At 46.1% G+C, this 22,547-nt stretch overlaps 1 protein-coding gene across 1 annotated transcript in view; it reads left to right on the top strand.

Annotated features, from left to right (window-relative positions):
- MMP24 (matrix metallopeptidase 24) overlaps positions 1 to 18,732 on the top strand; it is a 67,388-nt gene extending 48,656 nt beyond the window's left edge. Inside the window, exons 5-9 of the mRNA XM_020998763.2 lie at positions 6,543 to 6,704; positions 7,848 to 8,059; positions 8,468 to 8,606; positions 10,646 to 10,912; positions 13,005 to 18,732. Coding sequence (XP_020854422.1) covers positions 6,543 to 6,704; positions 7,848 to 8,059; positions 8,468 to 8,606; positions 10,646 to 10,912; positions 13,005 to 13,342 — 1,118 coding nt within the window. The 3' untranslated portion in view covers positions 13,343 to 18,732. The remainder of the gene's footprint in view (positions 1 to 6,542; positions 6,705 to 7,847; positions 8,060 to 8,467; positions 8,607 to 10,645; positions 10,913 to 13,004) is intronic.
- The last annotated feature ends 3,815 nt before the right edge of the window (positions 18,733 to 22,547 follow it).

Raw genomic sequence — 22,547 nt, 5'->3', positions numbered from 1 at the left:
CTTCAAAGTTGAGGCACTGAGGGGAAGGAATCAATGTGGGGATAGGATGAAGTCATATCACCTTTGTTGTCTGGCCTGTTGCTGGAGATGCTTTTGGTGAGCCTACAGAGGATGAGCTCACATCCCAATGCTTTTATTCAATTATGAAAAGCATTTCATTTTTTTCCCTTTTTTAAGTTCCATTTTACTTTCATTTTTAGCTGTGAATTCTCTCCCTCCCACCTCTCCTCCCCTGCCCTTTCTAATTGAGAAAGCAAGAAAAACAAAACTGGTTATAAGAATGTATACTCAGGCAAAACAAATTATTTCATTGGCCATATCCAAAAAAAATACCTTGATCTGCAGTCTGAGTCCATCAGCTCTCTATCATGAAGTGGGCAGAATGTTTCAAAATGAGTCCTCTGGATTTATTACATTGACCAGAGTTCCTAAATCTTTCAAAGTCATTTGTTTTTATAACATTGCTGTCATTATATGAATCATTCTCCTGATTCTGCTCACTTCACTTTGCATCAGTTCATACAAATCTTCCCAAATTTCTCTGAAACCATAGACTTCATTGATTCTTATAGCACAATAGTATTCCAACACATTTATGTATCACAACATGTTCAGCCATTCCACAATTGAAGGGCATCCCCTATAGCTCCTAATTGTTTTCCACCACAAAAAGAGCTGAAAAAGCAGTCATTTTGTTCATCTCCCCAACAGTTTGTAGAACATTAAATGAAATAATAATTGCAGGACAGTGACTTGTCCTAGGATTGTATCTATGTAAATTTCATAGGAAAAGATGAAAAGAAACAGCACAATACTATTGATAATAATAATTGTGATAAGTGATAATAATAATAATAATAAATTATTATTATTAAGTGATTTGATCATTAATGATAGCACTTTATAAAGGTTAGCTCTTTTGAGCCTCTCACAGTACTTGTGAGATAGGTACTACAGGTACCATTTTACCAAGGGGAAACTCAGGCAGAGTAATTTGCCTGTAGTCACCCAGCTAGGAAGTGATTCAGAGGCAGGAAAGTGAGAGAAGCCAGTGCAATAGGCTCAGGATAAAAGGGAGGATATTCTGATTATAGATTGTGATTAAATTACAGATTTAGAATTGGAAGGATCCCTAAAGGTCATCTAGTCTAACTCCCTCATTTTACAGATGAGGAAACTGGGGTCCTGGAAAGTAAATGACTTGTCCAAAGCCACATGGCTTGTAAGTAGCAAAAGTCAAGATTCAAACCCAGGGTCTTTGAATTCAAATCCTGTGCTCTTTTTACAGCAACCCACTGCTCCCCTAAGGATCTCAGGTGTGATGGTGTGGAAGACTCCACCATCTTCGTGGCCAAAGTTCCCTGTTCATCCTCTGTCTTTGTGAATAGCATCAGTTGGCCCAAGCTGGGGAGGTAGAAGGAGAGAGGGAAGGAGGAAAGTATTGTGCATGTGTTCTGTAGGTATTCCTGGACTACTTCCCTTTTGAGTATCCCCTGGTCAGGGAATAGATGCCATTGGTTGGAAATGCTTCCTGGCAGATTAATCTCACAATTCCATGATGACAATGGAGGGAGCACTGACTTTGGAATCAGTGAACCCCGGTTCAAAATCTACCACTGGAGCTGATGACCTGGGTGACCTCGGGCAAATTATTTGACCTCTGTACCTGTTTCTTCATATGTAAATTTGGAGAGTAGGGGGGGGGGTTGGAACCATGCTGCTTCTGAGGTTTCTTCCAGCTTGAAATCTGTGGTCATTTTCTCCTCTACTCCAGCCTCACCTAAACTTTTTTCAGCTGTTAAGTTCCATGTGTGCCATCAATTTCCTTATTCTCTGTAGATGAAATATTACTGAGCCATAAGGAACAATGGTAGGAAGATTTTAGAAAAAATACGGCAAGACTTGTGTTAAGTGATACCAGTTGGACTAAAGACAAATATAAAAGGACATTATATGCAATGACTCCAATGACATAGACAGCTATTTTGAAAATAAATTTTTATTGATATCTTTTTTTTTTACAGCACTTACCTTTCGCAACATATCCCTCCCCCTCCCCTAAAGATAATTTTAAATGGCAACAAAGGTCAGATCAAAAGCATGTTATTAACATATGATGTATGGCTATATCCTTCCTTTTAACAAATGGAAAACTAATAATGGTTGGGGTAGGTAGGTAGTACAGTGGTTAGTTAAAGCACTGGGCTTGGAATCAGGAAGACTCATCTTCCTTAGTTCAAATCTGACCTCAGACACTCACTAGCTGTATGACCTTGAGCAAGTCACTTAACCCTGTTTGCCTCAGTTTCCTCATCTGTAAAATGAGCTAGAGAAGGAAATGGCAAATCACTCTAGTATCTCTGCCAAGAAAACTCCAAATGGGGGCATGAAGATATGGACACAACTGAAATGACTGAACAACTATCAGTTAATGCACTCTTTCAAGTTGATTTACTTAATCGTTTTTAGGAATTGCACATTTTGGAGAATTCATTTGGAAGTATACTGGAGATTTGTCATGATGTTTCAAAGCAAAATTCAGCAATAAATTTAAAAAAACCACGCAAAACCTCATGAGGACACCACTATCCCTCCCCCTCTAACTAGTCCAGGCTTCTGGTCTTATGTTTCTAGACTGATCCCAAACCCTCACCTTCCCCTCAGAACTGGCTGTATTGTCAAAAGGAAGGGCAAGAGTTAGGTGAGATCTTGGGTCAGGAAAGGAAGCTGAGCTGTTGTAGGTGGACTTCTCCACGTCCCTGGGCTACATATATTACTCTGAGGAGTGTCACAGCGTGAGCTGCTGGAGTTAGAAGGCACAGTAAATACCGAAGGGCTTGGCAACAGTGCTAACAGTGTCTGACAATGTCAGTGGTGGCTACATTCTTAACAACATCTTCTCATCTCCTCCCAGCTATTCATAACACTATTCCACACATATTCCAGGAGAACCCTTTGCATCTTGATCACTCACCAAGGAGAGAGTGAGGCTGATGACTTTGCACTGCTTTCACTCACTTAAATCCAAGTCACTTGGATGTCATGGCATCACCTTCTGGATGTCATGGCATCACCTTCCGGATGTCATCTTCCTCTTCTGGAACAAAGGACAAATAACAACACTCTTTCACTACTTGCAGTCCCTCAATGTGCCCCACATGCCATAGCTTGGGCAGCTAGGTGGTGCAGTGGATAGAGCATCTAAGTTAAAATCTGGCCTCAGACCAAACACATGACACTTACTAGCTGTGTGACCCTGGGCAAGTCACTTAACCTCAATTGCCTAAAAACAAACAAACAAACAAAAAAATACCCATAGCTTCATTTTCGGAAAATGTTTTCAATACCAATAGACAATTGATACCTATAAGGTAGAATATATTGAACAGTCTACTATCACTCCCCAAAAACTCACATCCTAAGCAAAACCAAAAGTGTTGTACTTTTTGCAGCTGTGTTATATCAAAGAATAAAACACAAGGCATAGAAATTTTATCATAGGTTGGAATTCAATTAGATGCGTTTTTTGGGGAAAAGGCCCTTCATAGAAGTATTGATATTTATTTTCATGATATAGATCATTTCAAAGATAATTTTTGTTCCATCTTACACTAAAGTTTAAATGGTTATTTTTAAAAAAATATTATTTGTTGTGTTGGCGGTACAAATAAATCAGAGAATAGAATGTCGTTCCTATCTTTACATTTCATAGAGCCCTAATTTTTGAAACCTCAGGAACAACAATGCTTGAAATTTATATAACAATCATTTTGTATTGGATATAGAAAGTACATCGCAATAATAATTTAAGGAAATTAAATGAAATGGAAATTACATTTCAAGTGTCAATACTTATTCCTAAGGATTACTTAGTTTAAATACTTAGTTTATTAATTAACAAACTTCTAACAACATTTTCATATTCAAAAATTGCACTTAACTTTGTGTTTTTGCACTTTTGTTTATGACAGTTAAAACATACAGACACAAAAAGTACAAAATTAAAATATAAACATATAAATTAAAATACATGTATATATATAAAACTATCCATAGTTTAGCATAACATTACATAACAGAAGATACCGTCCTATACAATACAATGAGCTCGCCTACATGTGCATTTTGATGGTGACTATCAATCTATCCCTTCTTTAGATGGGAGAATTTTTAAATTTAATTTATTATAGCTATAGCTATAGCATTAATGACTATGATGTATGTACAGAACAAATTTGAAGAAATAGTGGCTTATTTTGTGAATTATTAAGAATTTAGGGAAAGCACCTAGAATTTTTCAGCAACTAATAAAGTACAAATTAAAAATTCTTAGAGCAAATACAGGATATCAAAAGCTGTTAACTGCTCAGAATATAGAGAGCATACTACTAATACTGATATTTAAATATTTTCAAACTGTACTGTACTACATTTTCATGTTTTAAACCTGAAATGTACATGAGATGTCAAAAGAAGATTCCTAAATTCAGCAACAATGTTTTGGTACTCACATCAACTCAGAAAATCGGAATATTACTGTCAATGTTGTCCAGACAAGTTTTTTGTTGTTTTCTTTTTTACTGCAACTAACTGCTAACATAGCATCAGCCTTGATCACATTACACAGTAGTATCTCATAATGTAGTATAGTATCTCTTACATGGTAGTATTTTAGAATGATGAATAAAGGTCTAGTCTACAAATCACTGTTGTGCATGTTGGTATGTATTTATGTTATTATTCAATTTCTCATCCATAACAACAGATTCATTAATAGTACACATTATACTTTCAAGTGACTAATGACATTTAGAAATGAGTGATCACCTACAATCCCTTAAGCTAGCTGAAAATTCGGGGCAAGCAGAACAGGTTGGGTGAATGTGGAACATTCACCAAATGGGGGATCCAGGGCTATCAGAATCTGGAACTATCTCTTCTAATCCAGGACAACTGGCAGGCTTAATTTAGGTATATTCAGATAGTCTCATACCCCCTACATATAAGATAACATTCACTTGTTTGTGTAACTATTTGTAATTATTTTGTTTTATTGTTCATATTTCACTTTTATCTCAATTTTTTTGTGCCCAGGATGAGTAGGTTCCTCCAAAACTCAGAATCCCTAGAGGTATGAGGCCTGGAGCACAGTCCCCCTGCCTGCCCAGGATTAAGGGCAGTACTACCTATTAATAAATAGCCTTTTCTTTCTTGACACAGTTGCCCTGGACTAAAGGAGCAGTGGCATGAAAGGAGACAGAAAACAAGACAGCTAGCTCAGTAAACAAATAAGACCTCCATGAAATCCATGGAATGGTAGTCACGCATCAAAGCTTAGTGCTTGGTGTTGAGGGGAAGACAAAGTGGAATTGGCCTTTGTGCTCTGGCTGTACAGCCTCTAGTTGGGAAAATAGGACATGGCCACGAATAATTATAATCCAGATTATTCTTGTGATCAACATTACTTGCTGCTCTTCTCTAGTCTCCAAATTTCATCCACTCACTCATTTCACAAACATTTAGTGAGAGCCTACGCTCTTACTAAAGTATGCAGAACACTGTGCTGGGCACTGGAGGAGATATATGGATAAAAAAGCCATGGCCTCTGCCTTCGAGGAGCTTGCAGCCTAGGAGAGGGGATAAGACGCAAACACATCTAAGGGGGTTGCGGATTTTACATATGACAAATACATGTGAGTGAGAGGGGCAGCCTAGAGCAGTGGATAGGGAGCTGGTCTCAGAATCAGGGAGACCTGGGTTCACGTCCTTCCTCTGATGCATACTGGCCTAGTGACCCTGGACTTCTTTCACTTACCTTCTCAGTGTCCCAGTAATATTCTCTAAGACTATAAGTTGAAGTGTAGTTGGAGATTTGGCATTGGCAGAAAGGAGTTTCCTCACTAGGGGTGCCCAATGGTACCAGCAAAATTATAGGTCCAAAAAATAAAGTGTATCAGAGATATATATAGAAGTGCTACGAGATCAAATGAGGGAGAAACTACTTCCAACTGGGAAATCACAGAAGGCTTCAAGGGAAAAGTGATAGCTGAGCATGCAGTTAATTGGCAGAAATGGTGGGAGGGGAAGAGAAGCATTGTTAAATTTTTAGTGAGCATTTACATATCAGAAATTGACAAACACTACAAAATCAAGCTTTGATTTATTGTTTTGTCGATCGTCTAGACTTTAGAAAGTGATGGAGAAATGTGAGTAATGCAGATTACACTAAAAAGTGTGTCATGAGTCCATTTCTCCCCCAGAGAGCTGGCTGTTAAACTTTTACCTGCACACCACTACATTATCCCCATTTGTATGATAAAATGAATCTTTTGTGCCCTTTGATGCTCACATTTGGGTGGGTTGAAGTGCTTTCTCTGGGGTAGCTCTACCTGTCTTTTCTACCACTGGGCCAAGCCAAAGGTACATGACTGAATAAGTCACAGAACTTGGCTGAGCCAGGATGCTGAATCCCTGGAAGCTGTCCCTCATTGCCCCTGGAGGGTATTCAGGCAACTGACCGGTGCTGTCATCTGTCCCTGCAGGAAACGACCTCTTCCTGGTAGCTGTGCACGAGCTGGGCCATGCACTGGGACTGGAGCATTCTAATGACCCCAGCGCCATCATGGCCCCCTTCTACCAGTACATGGAGACACACAGCTTCAAGCTGCCCCAGGATGACCTGCAGGGAATCCAGAAGATCTATGGTTAGTAGAGGGGAGCTTGGGGGGGAAATATGTCCCCAGTATACAAAGGGTGGTTATGGGGCCTTCTTCTATGAGGCACCAAGGTCAGAACTAGGAGCCATGGAGAGAAATTAGAGACAGATTTCAGCTCAATAAAAGGAAAAAATTTCTAACAACGAAGAGCTGGCCCAAAGTAGAATAAGCTGCCTTGGGAGGTAGTAAGTTCCCTAACACTTGAAGCAGGTCTTTAGGCAGAAGTTAGATGATGCCTGGGTGTCAAGGGCATTCCTGTTCAGGGACAGGTTGAAGTGGATGTCCCCTAAGGTTCCTCTCGGTTCTAAATTTCTGTGATTCTAAGGTGGGTGAGAAACACAAAAGGACTTGAGTTGACACCGGGTACCTCCAGAAGAGAAATTGTTAATATCCAGTGCTAGCTTGGGCTGAGTGGACTTTGAAGTAGAAAGAGCCCTTGTCTAAGAGTCAAGAGACCTTAGCTCTGATCCTGCCACTTACTGAGAATGTGACCAGGAGTAAGTCATGTCCTTCATTTAAAAAAAAAAGTCTAAGTGATGCCTTTTTTGTTTTATGTTGCTGTCACTTCCCAACCACCGCCGTTTCAGAAGTATAATTAAACAAAATAAACTGTCACATTGGCCTAGCAAAACAAACTTATGTCTAAGAATGAATGCTTCCATTCCTTACCTATAGTCCCCCACCTCTCTGTCAGGAGGAGGGAGATGGCTCATCATTAGTCCTCTGAAGTTATGGTTTATCACCATTAATCAGAGTTCCGATGCCTTTTGATGGTACTTTTCTTTACATTTTTGTCACATTGTTTCTTTGCACATCTGTTCCCTTTCAGGTTTGTGGTAAGAATTAGATAATAGAATGGGTAGAAAGTTCTTTGAATTTCACCTCCACTGGGAGTCAAGGGCTACTGTCCCCATTTCCCAGAGGAGATAAGGAGTCCAACCAAAGAGGCAAAGGGACTTCCCATAAGTGACAGAGCTAACTTGAGGCAAACTCAAGACTAGAACATGGGCATCCTAGCTCCTGTCTAAGGGGTTGCTGCTTTTCATTCATTTAAGAAGCTTGTCCTTCAATTTCTCTCCGTCTCTGTCTGTCTGTCTGTCTCTCTCTGTCTCTCTTTCTTTCTCTCTCCAGGTCCTCCTGCTGAGCCCCTGGAGCCCACTCGACCCCTCCCCACACTGCCAGCCCGCCGGATCCACTCCCCAGAGAGGAAGCACGAGCGTCAACCCAGGCCCCCAAGGCCACCACTGGGAGACCGGCCATCCACCCCGGGTACAAAGCCCAACATCTGTGATGGCAACTTCAACACTGTGGCTCTCTTCCGGGGCGAGATGTTTGTATTCAAGGTATGCCTGGCTGGAGTTGCTAACCTGTGCCCTTGACAGATCCCCCAGTCAGGGAAATGGGAAAGGGCTTTGGGCTGGGAGGAAGTAAGAGTCTTGGCCTTGGGGTCCGAACCTCTGACCGGTTCTCATTGTGGCTTTGCTGCTAACCCGGTGTGTAAACTTTGACACAAGCCTTCTGTTCTCTGGACTGCTGTCTCCTCATCTGTAAAATGGGGAGAAGAATTCCAGTCCTGTTTTCCTCCTAGGAGTTGCAATGCACTGCCCAGATGCATCGAACAGATTATTAGGATGGGGTCCTCTGAGGTGACGAAGAGTTCCCTTACCCATTCTATGGAGCTTCTGGAGGTTGGGGGGCCAAGGTGTGGCTAGTGTGGGCTCCCTCCCCCAGAGTCCACCCTTTTCCCCCAGGACCGCTGGTTTTGGCGTTTGCGGAATAATCGGGTTCAGGAGGGCTATCCCATGCAAATTGAACAGTTCTGGAAGGGATTACCAGCTCGCATCGATGCTGCCTATGAGAGGTCTGATGGGCGATTTGTCTTCTTCAAAGGTATTTGGGTGTCTTCCTCCTCAGCCTTGCGGGAGTAAACCTAACACTCGACTGACCGTGAACAAGTCAACCAGTATTTATAGAATTTCCTGTTGTGCCTAGTACTGTGTTCCATTATATCACTTTGTTGTTAACAATCTGGAAAAGAGATAGAAAGAGCAGACCTGCAGTCCTGTCCTCAGAGAGTTCACATATATGGAGGGCAATAAGACTTAGGGACATGGATCTCTTAGAGAACAAGAAAAGATGTAATGAGACATATTTGAGCGCCAGGTTGCTGGGGTCAGAGAGGGTCCAAGTCCAAAGCAGTTAAGGGAGATCAACTTTATGGTTCCAAGAGGTGGGAGAGATTGCTATGGAGGAGGTAGGATATCATTATAAAAAGCAATAATATTTAATAATAATCTAAAGTGATAGGAATCATTGTTTTCAGTGGATAATGATAATAATGACTAACTTTCTATAGTGCTTTAAAATTTTACAAAGTACTTTATATACACTGTCTTATTTGATTATGAGCAGGACCCTGAAGTATGGGTAGGATTTGAGGAAGGGGAGAGGAACAAAGAGAGGGAGGGCACTCTAGGCAAGAGTCACAGCGTGGGCAAAAGCATGGAGGCCAGAGGCAGCCTGGTGACATATTCAGAGCACGTGAAGGAGACCAGCCTGATTGGAATGGAGGGTTTGAGTAAGAGGGAATAGGAGGCAAGGCTAGAAAAATAGGGTGGGACCAGAAAATGGAGGGTCTAAAATGTCAGACTGAAGCATATGGACTTTATCGAATAAAAGCAATGGGGAGCCATTGAAAGTTTCTGAGCAAAGGAGAGACATGCTCAGATCTGGGGGGAAAAAAATGACTGTCAGTAGGTGTAGGAGGGATGGGAAGAGGAAGCCATTTAATAGTCCAGTTGAGAAGTGATGAGGATGGGACAGGAGGGGTGAAGAGGAGGTGACAAATCTGAAAGAAACAAAGAAGAAAGAAAAAAACAAGACTGGGTGGTAAGAGATTAGACAAAAGTATGACAGATATGCATTCAAGATCTTCCAGAACCATCTTGATTTCAAGAAAAGAAATGAACTACCTGATGGAAAGAGTACTTGGAATCAGGACACCCAGATTTCAGGCTCAGCACTGCCACTTCCTAGCTTGTGTGTGCTGGCAAAAAGCTCTTCTCTGAGTAGGTTTCTTCATCTCTAAAATGGGTTTGTTGTAAGGCAAGCACCTTTTAATCTTTAAAATACTCTAGAATTGTGAACGATTTTCACAATTATTACTGCCAATAAGACTTTGGAGAAGGAATATACTTCAGCAGGCTTATTTTTTGTCTGAGAAGAGGTTTAAACAAATTGGGTGAGAGAGAAGGAAGAGTCCGAGATGACAGTGTGGTTGGAGGCTGGGTAACAAGAGGACATTGAAGGGGTGCCAGCAGCAGAAACAGGGAGATGGGGATGCACAGGGTCAGTTTGAGGGGAGGGTGAGGGGTTCCGTTTTAGATGCACTCCCTGAGTCTGAGGGGCAGGAGGAGATATGGGACTGGAGCTTTGAGAGAGAGGGGACAGGGCTGGAGATAGGTTTCAGGGTCAAGAATAGAGGTGACATGTGAAACTGTGAGAGTAAATGACTTTGCACAGTGAATGATTGTAGAGAGAGAAGAGCTGAGGAAGAACTATGGGCTAAGCCAGAGGGGCGGCCCAAGGTTGGGGCATAATGTTTGTGGACCTGATAAACGAGATGAATTAATGATTGAGGGGGAGCCAACAGAAGACCAGCCCCAAGGCAGTGCATCATGATTTTCCAGTTATTTGTATCTGTCCCCCGGCTCTGTAAGGGCAGACCTTGTATCTCATCTTTTGTCTTGCCCTTACGTCCAATGTCCTAGATAGGACTCTGTCCACAGGGGGAGGGAGTCACTGACTTCCTGGGCTCCGTTGCCCAGGGCTGAGAAGAAAAGGGGCCCAAGGGCCTAGAGCCAGAACTTAGGGATTAGGACGTGGGTCTGGAATAGCTAGTCCCTGACACCAGGTTCCTCCATTCACAGGTGACAAATATTGGGTCTTCAAGGAGGTGAGTGTGGAGCCCGGATACCCTCAGAGCCTGGGAGAGCTGGGTACCTGCCTGCCCCGGGAGGGCATAGACACAGCCCTGCGCTGGGAGCCTGTGGGCAAGACATACTTTTTCAAAGGGGAGTGGTATTGGCGCTACAATGAGGAGAGACGGGCGACTGACCCTGGATACCCCAAACCAATCACTGTGTGGAAGGGCATCCCCCAATCTCCCCAGGGGGCCTTCATCAGCAAAGAAGGCTGTAAGTGTCCTGACCTGGGTCTGCAGTCATGTTCAGGGCCTCTCCTGAACCAGTCCCTGGGCTCCGGGCGGGGGGTGGATAGGATGGGGGTGGTGGGATAGTAGTACACTGTTCCTGCCCTGGGAAGCTCGGTGTGACTCGGGAAACGAGAAACAATTCCTCAGGCTCACTGCTTTGCTTCTTGGAAAGATCATAGGATTCACAACCAGAAGGAATCTTAGAGATTATTTATTTCAACCCATTCATTTTATAGAAAAGGAAACTGAGGTCTGGAGAACATGGGACTTGACCAAAGTTACATAGGCAACACCTCCTCTGGACATCTAGGACGCTTTCTGTCCTGATTGCCATCTTTGCCAATCTATGCCTATCTTTCGAGGCCCAACTCAAGTGTCATCTCCTTCAGGAAGACTTCCCGTACCATCTTTTCCTGCCCTGACTCCTAAGCCTACAATAGTCTCCCTTCTCTGAGCTCCCACAAAGGCAGACCCCACACAATGTGATGTTCTCTTCTATCAATTCTAGTGTGCAGTCAGTCCGTTAGCTTTTGTGAAGTCATTTGGGAGAGACTGAGACCACTGAAGGAGCCCAAACTGGGTCATGTCCTTAGGGAACCGGAGGGGTGGAGTGAAGGAGTAGGGGAAGGAGTCCTTTGGAGGGAGCTCTGGAGAATTTGCCTTTTGAATCCGTAAAGAATAGTTGCCTGGGAGCTCTGGCCTTGGAGTCAGTAGGACCTAAGTTCTAATCTGGCTTCAGACACTTGACACTTAGCTGTGTGACCCTGGGCAAGTCACTTAACCCCAACTGCCTCCCCCCTCCCCCCCTAAAATATATAAAACACTATATATATATATTATGTGTATATATATATATATATATGTATATATATATATATATAAAACTACATATATTTGTGTGTGTGTGCATGTGTGTGTGTGTGTGTGTGTGTGTGTGTGTGTGTGTGTGTGTGTGTGTGTATAGTTGCCTGGGAATCATAAGACCCAGATTCTAGTCCTGGGTTGGCCAGTTAATCTATAGATATGTTACTTTGGGCAACTCCCTTATTCTCTGTAGGCCTTATCTTCCTCATGTGAAAAAATAAGGGATGGGTACCAAAAAGCCTCTAAGCCTCCTTCTAGCTTACAGTGTTCTAAGGGCCTACTCCCCTTTACAACCCACCCACCTCTGCCTAGAGTACTATTCTAAATTCTACCTCTGGGTGACTGGAGGCTTTTGAGATTAATGGGAAGAAGGAAATTAAGGGGAGGGGGAAGCACTCAAGAGTTCAGGAAAGACTGAGCCCTCAAGACAAATTTTGCCAACTGAGGCCACTAACCCTGGGCAGAGAACACTGACCATGGAGTAAGAGGTAACTTTCAGTGGAGGGCAATGCCCCCAAGGTCAGAGAAGTAACATCAGAGTCATGTGTCCCCAGCCTGAGGGAGGAGGTGAATGAACACTGAGGAAAATGACACTAGAGTTAAAGAGTAACCTTAGGCTTAAGGTCTGTGACAGCAGAATTGAGGGTGACCTGAGGGAGGCTGAGAGAAGACCGCTGTGGAAGACAGTGACTCTGGAGATAAAGGGGACCTTAAGCTGGTGGGGGGGACTCTCAAGTTGAGGGTGACTATACGCTAAAGACAGTAAGCCTGGAGTTAAGGGTGACCCAAGGCTGAGGGTGGTGAGCCTGAGATGAAGAAAAGGACCTTAAAGGGGCAGCTAGGTGGTGCAATGGATAGAGCACTGGCCTTGGAGTCAGGAGGACCTGAGTTCAAATCCGGCCTCAGACACATAATACTTCATAGCTGTGTGATTCTCTGGGCAAGTCACTCAACCCCAATTGCCTCACTAAAAAAAAAAAAAGAAGAAGAAGAAAGAAAAAAGAAAAGGACCTTGGAATTAAGGGTAACTTTAAGTTAAGAATAGTGACCTCTGAATTCAAAGTGATTGCGGGCTGAGGGAGGCTTACCCTGGGCAGAAGGAAGCGATTCCAGAGTTAAGGGTGAAATGTAGGCTGGCAGGAGGGCCCTCGGAGCAGAAGATGACCCCACGCTAAAGCTGGTGGGTCTTGATCCTGGCTCTGTCTCTTCAGATTACACCTATTTCTACAAGGGCCGGGACTACTGGAAGTTTGATAACCAGAAGCTGAGTGTGGAACCTGGTTACCCCCGCTCCATACTGCGGGACTGGATGGGTTGTAACCAGAAGGAGGTGGAGAGAAGGAAGGAGCGGCGCAGGCCCCAGGACGACGTGGACATCATGGTCACCATAGATGATGTGCCTGGTTCAGTGAATGCTGTGGCCGTCATCATCCCCTGTACCCTATCCCTCTGCATCCTTGTTCTCGTCTACACCATATTCCAGTTTAAGAACAAGGGGGCACAACAGCAGGTTACCTACTACAAACGGCCAGTCCAGGAGTGGGTATGACCAGTACGTCCTTGCCCCACCAGCCGGGGCATTCTTGCCAGGGCCTGAGAGAGGGCAGGGACCTCACTCCCAGGACCCAGAGGAACAGGGTGGCACCACAAGGGCCCAGGCCAAGAGCCACAAGCAATGGGTTTGCAAGTCCAGCCTAAAGCTTGGCCCTTGGAATCCACCTGGTAAGAGAGGAGTGGGAGAAATCAGCCAGAGCTGATCCCCAAGCACCTGCCCCCCACTCAGACCCAAAGCTCCCTTTGTAAAATGCCTTTGATCGAAAGGGAAAGGCAAAAGATAACTTTCGCTGGGGAGAGCTTTGTGTGGGGAGGAGACCTCTGCTCTCCTTGCCTCATAGCTGTCCCTCATTCCCAGAGGCTGAAACCCCAATTATTAGGGGCCTCTCCTGGGATTCCCAAAGGCCCTCTGAGCACAGTTTATCTGGGAGAAACCAGCATTTGCTCCCTGACAGCTGCCTGGGCCTGTCATTCCTCTTCTGAGGGACCTGACTCCAGGTGTCCCTGCGTATGGCAGGATCCCATGATCTTAGGGTGAGGATTATGGCCTGGGGCAGGATCAGCTGCCTGCCTCCTCCTTTCTGCTCCAAATCTGGGCATTGTCTGGCTCCCGACTCCCAACACCTGCTGGTCAGATGTTTGTAACTGATCATGGATCACGGAGCCTGTGTGGCTATAGAGGCAAAGCTATCTGTGGGCAAGGAAGGTGTTTTTGCGACCACCCCCACACCCAAGCAGGTTCCTCAGAAAACTGAAGCTTCCCCTGGGCCAATGAGAGGCAGGGGCCTCTTGTGCTCGGGGAGAGCCTGTGGTCCAGCCTCATCTCGGCTGGACTTTGCTCTCATGTCACAAATATTTAAATGTCCCGTTACTACTGTTTTAATCCCCACTTGTCAGAAGTGATTTCCTGAGGACTCGGGAAGCTGTCTGTTCATCTCACTCCAATGTACACCAGTATAAGAGCCTCTACCCACCCCAGAGCACCAAGGCCAAGGCCCCACTAAGATGAGAGAAGCCAGGTAGTATCTTGGTGCTGTAGAACAGGGATGGATCAAGAGTGAGGGGATGAGCTTCTCCTGGGGGCCCAGGAACCTTTGGATATCAACCACTCTGGCCACAGGAGAGGGGAGCTAGGCCGGTAGCCCCAGCTCACTGCTTGCTAAGAATCCGGGGCCACAGTGGAGACATTGAAGGCCAAGGACCAGGAAGGTACCTGGCCTTGGATGGTTGGAGGGAGGTTAGATCCCCAAGGAACACGGATGCCCCAGAATTGAGAGATTTTCTGATCTCCCATCCCCAGTCCCATTGCTATACTGTTCCCACTTTTATTTCCAGTGTGGTTCCTATCACTGTCCCAGGCCCCATCCCCATCCACTTCTCACCTTTCCGTTTCCCACTGCCAGAAAAGGCAACTGGTCTAGCAGTAGAAAGAACATTGGATTTGAAGTCGAGAGAGCCTGGGTTTGAATCCTGACTCTGCTACTTTCTTACTGTGTGACTTAGGTAAGGCCACTTCTCATCTCGGCTTGTTTCCTCATGTGTAAAATGAGAGGGTTGATCCTGATGAGCCCGTGAACCTCCTCCCACTCCCATGCTGATCCCTATCCCCTGCCCACTCCTGACCTTCTGTTCTTGGTCCTGGGCCATGCCTAGAGTTGGGGTGGAAGGGAGCACTTAGAGCTACTGCACTGCCACTCCCCAGCTATTCCAGTGATTCCCCTGCTGCAGGGCCCTTGTCCCCTCAGTCATCCCAATGATCCTCCCATCGAAGAGCCCTGCCCCACTCCCCTCCCAGCCATCCGCAAGGGACTGCCTGAAACTCCAGGCTTCATTGAAGCTAGTCAGGATAGCTCCAAGGTAGACAAAAGTCCGTTAGGCAGAAAGACCTGAGGGACTTTCAGCTTCCTATCTGTCCTCAAGACACGTTCTGTGCCTCAGCCCATTTCCTTGTTTCTTCCTTCTCCTCTCACAACGGGCATGCTGTACCTTGAATGCCTCTGCTTTCAGGCCGGAATGCCCAGTTTGGGATAAACCAGCCCCTGAAAAGCTGAATTTGTAGAACAGATAGACATGTAGACAAGTCTTTACTTTGTAAAAGGGAGTTCCCTAGGATTGCAACATCTCCTAGTGCATTTAAAATGAGATTCTGGGAATTCAAGTTTAACCTTTCCAGACACAAAAGGATTGTGGATCATAGAGCCGGAAGGGATCTCAGAGACTGTGTTCAATTTTCTCATGGTAAATCGAGGTTCAGAGAAGGATCACATAGTGAAGTAGGGCAGATCCAAATGTCCAGTGCAAAATATGAACTTTTCCACTAGGATTTCCACTTTCCAGGTGGTTTTTATAGTTGGTCTCAGTGACCTCTCTGCCCACCCATTCATATCCACTATCCACTTTTCCTGGGCTGGACACCCTCTCCCTCTCCCCTAATGCCCTTCATGGTCTCTCCACGGTGTCCTTCATTGATAGAGCTGAAATTTAAGCTCCTCAGACAGCCTGGATTGGGTCTCTCTCCAGGGCAATGAGGTTCCTTTCTCTCCATTACAAATGTAAGGTATTGTATCATCAGCATTTTAGCACCAAGGCTATGTAACCTGTGAACTTAGCCTCCCTTGGGCCAAGCCAAGCCAACACGAAGCCTTGGGGGTCTTCCTTGTTTCTACTTCTCCTGGCACAGACATGCCCAGAGCCATAACTTGGTATCCTAACACCTGGGGCAAATTTAATTAAGAAGGGTGGAGAGGAGTGACACAGGCTTGACCCAGGATAAACAATCTGACTTCTTGTACAGGGCTGCTTTGGAGGGAGGCAGTGTGTTCCCTCTCCAGACCTCTACTGGCCCATGACCCGTGACTCCCATCACAAGAGATGGGAGGATCACCAGGCCAGTGGATTGCTTCAAGGCAGAGGCATGGAGATTTCCTGACTGCTGAAAGGAGGAAGTGAGATTCCCTTCCACTCTCTCCCCCGCCCCCTCTCCACATCAACGAATTGGTACAAAGCCATGGCTGCCCTAGGTATTGATATCTGGAGACTCAGGAGCCTAGAAAGACTGGGGCTGCCCTCCCCATACGTCCATGTCTCCAATGTGAAATCCCTGTAGAATCCTTGCTTGTGGGTGAGGACAGGGCAGGTATTTCTGGTTCCTCCTTCCTTAACTATGGTCTAGTAGGTGGGAGGCTCCTTCCCTAGTGGCCCTAGGACTCTGTCCTCAAGCTTGTCCTAGTCAGCATTTTTGTCTTGACTTGAACAAAAGTATGGATAACTAATGCCTTTCAAAACTGTGTTGACACAGAGCCAAGACAAACAGCCAACACACGGAAAAATCCTGGCAGGCTAGAAAGACATATAAAAATGTACAGTTCTGAAATTTAATGGCGAATGCAAAATCCTCCACTTGGTTCAAAAAATACACACACATACATTTGCTGTACAAGTACAGAAAGGGGGCATGTTATGGCTAAACTAGTTTACCCAAAAAGAATCTGGGAGTTTCATTGAACTGCACGCTCAAGGAGTCAGTAGCATGTCCATTATAACCTAAAAAACAAATGGTATCCCAGACTGCATTTAGAGAAGCCTGTCTTTCCAAACAAGGGCACTGACAGTCCCATTGGTTAGGTCACATCTGAGGCAGGGTGTGTTGTTCTGGACTCCATATTTTAAGAAGAATATTGAGAAGCTGGAGAGTTGCAAGTGGAGGTCAGCCAGGAAGATGAAGGAACTGGAGATCTTGAGGAGGATGTTGAGCCTGTAACTGAGATCATTGCTTTCAAGTATTTGAAGAGCAGGCTTGTGGGGGAAGAGTTTGTTCCGCTGGGCCCTACAGAGCAGAACTCAGCCCTGATTGTTACAGGGACATTGATTTCAGTTCAGCCTAAAAACTTCCCAACAGTCTCAGCTGCCCAAATAATGGGATGAGCTACCCTTAGTAGGGAGTGAATTTCTTGTTACAAAGAACATTCAGGCAAAGGCTGGCTGACTTCTTGTCGGGGACGTCACAGAGGCGGTTCCTGGACCAAACAGAAGGTGAGGCTACATGCTCTCTTGAATCCCTCCCAGCTCTAGATTTCTACACCAAATCATTAATTTGCTAAGTCTATAAAGTTCTTTATGAAAGGGTCACCCAGAAGCCTCCTGGGCGGGGAGGTGGAGGTAGGACACAGAAGTCTCCTGGGATCCTGCCAGGCCAACTAAACGGAGCACCCACTGGGCTGTTTAATGCTTCCCTCCTGTGTTTGTGGATCTTCTTCCTTTTGTGGTCACATCTTAAACTTTGGAGACTTATTTATGTTGGAAGAGGAAGATGATTCCCAACTGGTGCCCTAGGTTGAGATGCTGGCCTCTGCCCTAGCTTGGGCATTCTCCCAAATGAACTTCCCAAGTCACCGATCCTCTCCTTTTGTGCTTATCCTCAATTCTTGCCAAGAGCCAGCTCCCTGAGGCGGGGGGGCATCTGGCATCAGAGACATAATCTTTGTGTCGATACAGTATTTTATACTTTTCAAGGCACTTTATTAGGTGACATCTATTGGCCTATTTGAAACTCACAAGGGTCCTGTTAAGCTGGCTGGGCAAATAACATTACCCTCTTTTGACAGAGGAGACAATGAGGCCCAGAAAGAGGGTATGGCTTAGTAGGGTCACGGCAAGTTGGTGGTGGACTATAATTGAGTGCTGTTTCTGTCACACCATGCCCCAAATTGTGATGGCTGAAGGGCAAGGCCTGACTTAGAGGGGTCCTTGGGTATCTTCCACCACTTCTGACCAATAGCGATGCAGAGAATGAAGCCACACCACTGTGCCCCACTACTCACAACTTATCCCTGCCTGGATCCTCTTGTCACTACTCCTGAGATCACAGACCATGCTTTGTGAGGGCCTCGAGCCATCCAGCTCAGCCTCTCCTCCACTCATCTCATCTCATCCTGCCTCACTTTCTTCCCTCTTCCTCTCCGATGCCTGGATCCATACTAGGGTCCTGGGTCTCTGCTCTGACCTCCCGAAAACCCTAAATCCTATGTGGTCCCCTCTGGGATCCTCCTGAGCCCTGAAGATACTGGGGTATAGCTGAGGAAGGGAACAGAGGAAGAGGCCCTGGGGGCAGAGGAAGGGGCAGGCCTCACTGGAGTGGGAGGCAGAGTTTGAGTTGGCCCCTTTTCCTGACCCACTTGCCTTTCCCTCTATCCCCCACACTTCCCCCATAATCTGTGTGTCTCCCCGGTCCTGGCCAAGGCTGAGGCGTCCATACTGGTGCCCTAGAGTCTGGGCTTCCATCACCCTGGACGGCATCGCAGCATTTCAGTGTCCGTCACATTTTAAAACTGATCAGCCTTTGTATAATGTTTTTTAAACCATTTCTAAATAAAATGAAAATATACAGATTGTCATTTCTTTGGAGAGAAGGGCAGGGGAGAGACAAACGATACAATATCCTTGGGAAATGAATGCGGATGGGGAGGAACTGAAAAGTCTGATGGTTGACAGCAGTGGTTTTGGAGTCCTGGGGATATTTGGGTGTTTGAGGACAAGAGAAACTTACTATCCCACAGTTAATGGGACGGGGAGGAAAGAAGGCTGTCCAAAGACTCCAGTCCATGACCATCTGTGATGACCTGGAGAGTTGTTTCTGTGCCCTCTAGAGGGGGGGAGAAAGAAGGGTGGGTGGGGCTGAGCCTGGGAAACGGGGGCGTCATATTAAGGAGAAAGCAATAACCAGACAGGCTGAGGGGGTCTCAGGGGAGACGTGAAGGACCGATGCACTTTGCTGGAGGAGAGGGAGGTCTAGAAAATGAGGAGGTTGGCCACCGCAAGAAGACCAAAAGAATTTCCAGACAAAAGGGCTCTAGGGGTCAGAGTAAGTGTGCGGGCAGGCTGTCCGGCTGGGGAGGCAGGGGTCAGAAGAGCAGAGAAGTGGCAGCCAGATGACCTCCTCCCCCGAGATCATGCTGTGAAGAGGGGCAAAGAAAGTCGGGGGTGTCCATGGCAGGGGGCTCGGCAGGCGCGACCCCGGCTCCCGACGCTGCTCTGGGATCCCGCTAGTACCAGGAGGTGCAGACGACGAGGAAGCGAACGTCGTCCAGGGGCCCCCAGGCGGCGGGGTCCGGGCGGGGCCGGGGGGCCGGGTCGCCGCCCCCGGGGGCCGCAGGCTCCGGCTGCTCCGGGGCCGGGCCCGGCGGAGGTCCGCCGTCGCCGTCCCCGCCACCGCTCAGCTGAGCTCCCATGGCTGCGGGGAGGCAAGGGGCAGCTGAGGGCGGGGACAGAACCCCCCCCACCCCAGAACCCAACCCCGACCCCACAAACCGGCTCGCCCCGCCCCGCCAGGAGGGGCGAGCCCCTCTGTCCCGCCCCGCCCCCTTCTCCCACCTTCGGCCGAGGTGACTCAGAGTATCTGATCTCCGAGCTGCCGCTGACTGCGCCTGCGTGCTGGGGCTCCGAGGGCTTCTGGTCATTACATCAGGACGCATCCCTCGCAGCCAATCGTTAACGAGAATCTACAGACGCGCTCCTCAATTGCGGGGCGGGGCCATATGGCTCACCTTGGCCCTCCTTCTCTTGGGTAGGTTTGGGAGGTGGAGTCCGCACGCCTTCCTTTCCATTGAGCTCACTCACGCTGGGGCACCTCGCCCTGCCTCGAAGTGGCATCTGTGTCTCTGTGTCTCCAGGAAAGTATCAGCCAGCACAGCTCCACGATTCCTCGGTGTCTTCTGCTCCTGCACAGCCCTCCCTTGCTCCGCGAGAAATGGGCGAGGCGAGGCTTCCAGTCTGCCCCACACCCCACAAAGCCCTGCATATGCTGTATACTTTTAGTTAGGCTTCAAAGGCCAGCTCTTCTGTGCGTTTGGGGTCAAGTTTAAGATCCGGTGGGAGTAATGAACCACAGTAGATTCACTACCCAAAATCTCCTGGCTGGGAGAGGAGGTTGGACTGACATAGATTGGGATTGAAATGCCTTTAGAAACCAACCAGCGTGTCCACTTTTTTTACAGTAAATTGAGGAAACAGAGAAGGAAACAGACTCATCTAAGGTCACGAAATTAAGTGGCCAAGTTGGGACTAAAACTCTACTCCAAGGCCCTTTCCCATCACTTCCAGATAGCTTTCCACACAAGTGAGAGGGGGAAATTAGCCCCTAATTGGGGCAGGGAACCTTTTCTCACAAGTGAGAAAATGTCACTGGTGCTAGTTTAATACTGACCAAACCAAGAAAGTTAGAAATTTTAATGAAGTTCTGAGTGGTAGACCAAGATGAGTTGGTAAGAATAATCTAGCACAGGAAGCAAATGGTAGTTGAAGGAAAGGGCTCTTCTCACTGTGGTGTTAATAAAGGAAGTAAACAGGTGAAGGTGTTGGGTTCAGGGTCAAGGGATACAGGTCCCTGTGGAAGTCACCTTTGTGGAATCCTGACTCAGAACTTCCTTCTAGCCCCCCCCCCCCGCCCAAAGCTACTGGCCCCTCGGAGTCCCCACCTCCCACTGCAACTACTCTAATTCAGGTTCTGCCTAAATTTTTATTTTCTAATCTATCCAAGCTGCCTAAGCAATCTCCTAAAGCACTATTCTGATTGTGTTGTTGCTCCATTCCAGTATGTTGGTGAGTAGGTACCCAATGCCCATTAAATGAACAATGCATGTACTCCCATTTCTGGCACTCACAGCCTACCCCAACTTGGCTCTAACCTACCAGTTCTAGCCTCACAAAATTCCATCAAAACTAGCCCCTGGTGCCAACGATTTTCCTAAACCACAGGAGAACGTCATGGGGGGTGGTGGTGGAGGGTGACAACAAGGCAAAACTCGTGGTTCTCTATTATTTCTAGTATCAAATAAAAACTGCTGTTTGCCATTTGACCATTTAAAGCCCTTCACGACCCGGCCTCTCTCTTTTAAATTTTCTTTAGCACACTATACTCTAGGAATTTTACCGTCCAGATGTACTAACCTACCACCTACTTGCTGTTCTTCACACAACTGGGCATCCTAAATGCCTAAAATGCTCTCCTCATCTGAGCCTCCACTACTAGTATTTTTCCTCTGAGATTACCTTCCATTTACACTGTATATATCCTTTGAATGTTGTCTCTCCCATTAGAACATAAGAGCCTTAAAGGCAAGTATAAGTAAGGTGAACTTTAGTGTGTATAAAGTGGATTTTTTGTTATTCTTTCTTAAGAATTTTCTTCTTAGGATCCATAGTTGTAACAATCTCTACCTCCCAGGTGTTAGATACGAGTTCTCACAATCATGGTTCAAGACAGTTTCTATTGCACAGTGGCAGTAAATATAGCGATGAAGTACTGTAAAATGAGGAGGCTATTACTGGCAATATGCTTTTTTGTCTGTTGCCCTATAAAGCAAGTGGCACTGGTCAGTGACTGGGAACCCCCCCCTTAGGGGGTGAATGCACAAGCTGGAATTTGGTGTGTCTTGATCGGCCCCCATCAAGACTCGGGAGGGGGAAGTCTGTATTTGACTCAACTGGCCCCCATTGAGGCTTGATGGGATTTAGGGGAGAACACAAGTCTTGCTTGTTTCCACTGACCCCATTGAGAGGGAGGAGTAATTGCCCCACCTTCACGCCCGGCCGAGAGAAGAGTTGTTAGGGGAATGCTGTAAGAACTGGTGCTCCCATTATCAGCAAATTGCCTTTGAGAAGACTAGACTAGAATAAAGTAAGCTTATTTAACCTCTTATTATGACTTCATTCCTGTCTTCCTCTCTGACCAGATCAAAAGCGAACCTGCTAGTGAGAGAGGTGCTAGAAGCTTTCCTGCACCTCCTACCTAAGAAATATTTTTGTCTTTCCTTATATACATGTCCAGCACTTAATAAAAAATGATTACTGACTCATTGGTCTACACTACTACCTGAAGTTCTTATCCTGGACTTGGCTCATGCCATGGTTTAGAGTAGGCTCTCCCAAGTTATCTTCATCTGCTGATGTTTCTTCCATTAACACCCAACCCAAATACTTTGTCCATGAAGCCTTCCCTGAGACCACCAGGGACTTTTGATGACTCTTCTCATCAAATTTCCCAAAGCACTTTCTGGCTCTCTCATTAACATACGCTATTTACATAATACAAATAATCATTTGTAAAACCTCTAAGTCGCTTGAGAGCAGGGTCCAGAAGCAAGAGTCCTTCCTCGGAGCTATCCTTCTTCCCCAAGAGTCCCTTTTAACAATTTTAGGCAGCC

This window comes from Phascolarctos cinereus, unplaced genomic scaffold (assembly GCF_003287225.1).
Source record: "Phascolarctos cinereus isolate Bilbo 61053 unplaced genomic scaffold, phaCin_HiC Scaffold_2;HRSCAF=192, whole genome shotgun sequence".
Taxonomy (NCBI): Eukaryota; Metazoa; Chordata; class Mammalia; order Diprotodontia; family Phascolarctidae; genus Phascolarctos; species Phascolarctos cinereus.
The sequence above is the reverse complement of the archived record's forward strand: the minus strand, read 5'-3'. Positions and strand labels throughout refer to the sequence as shown.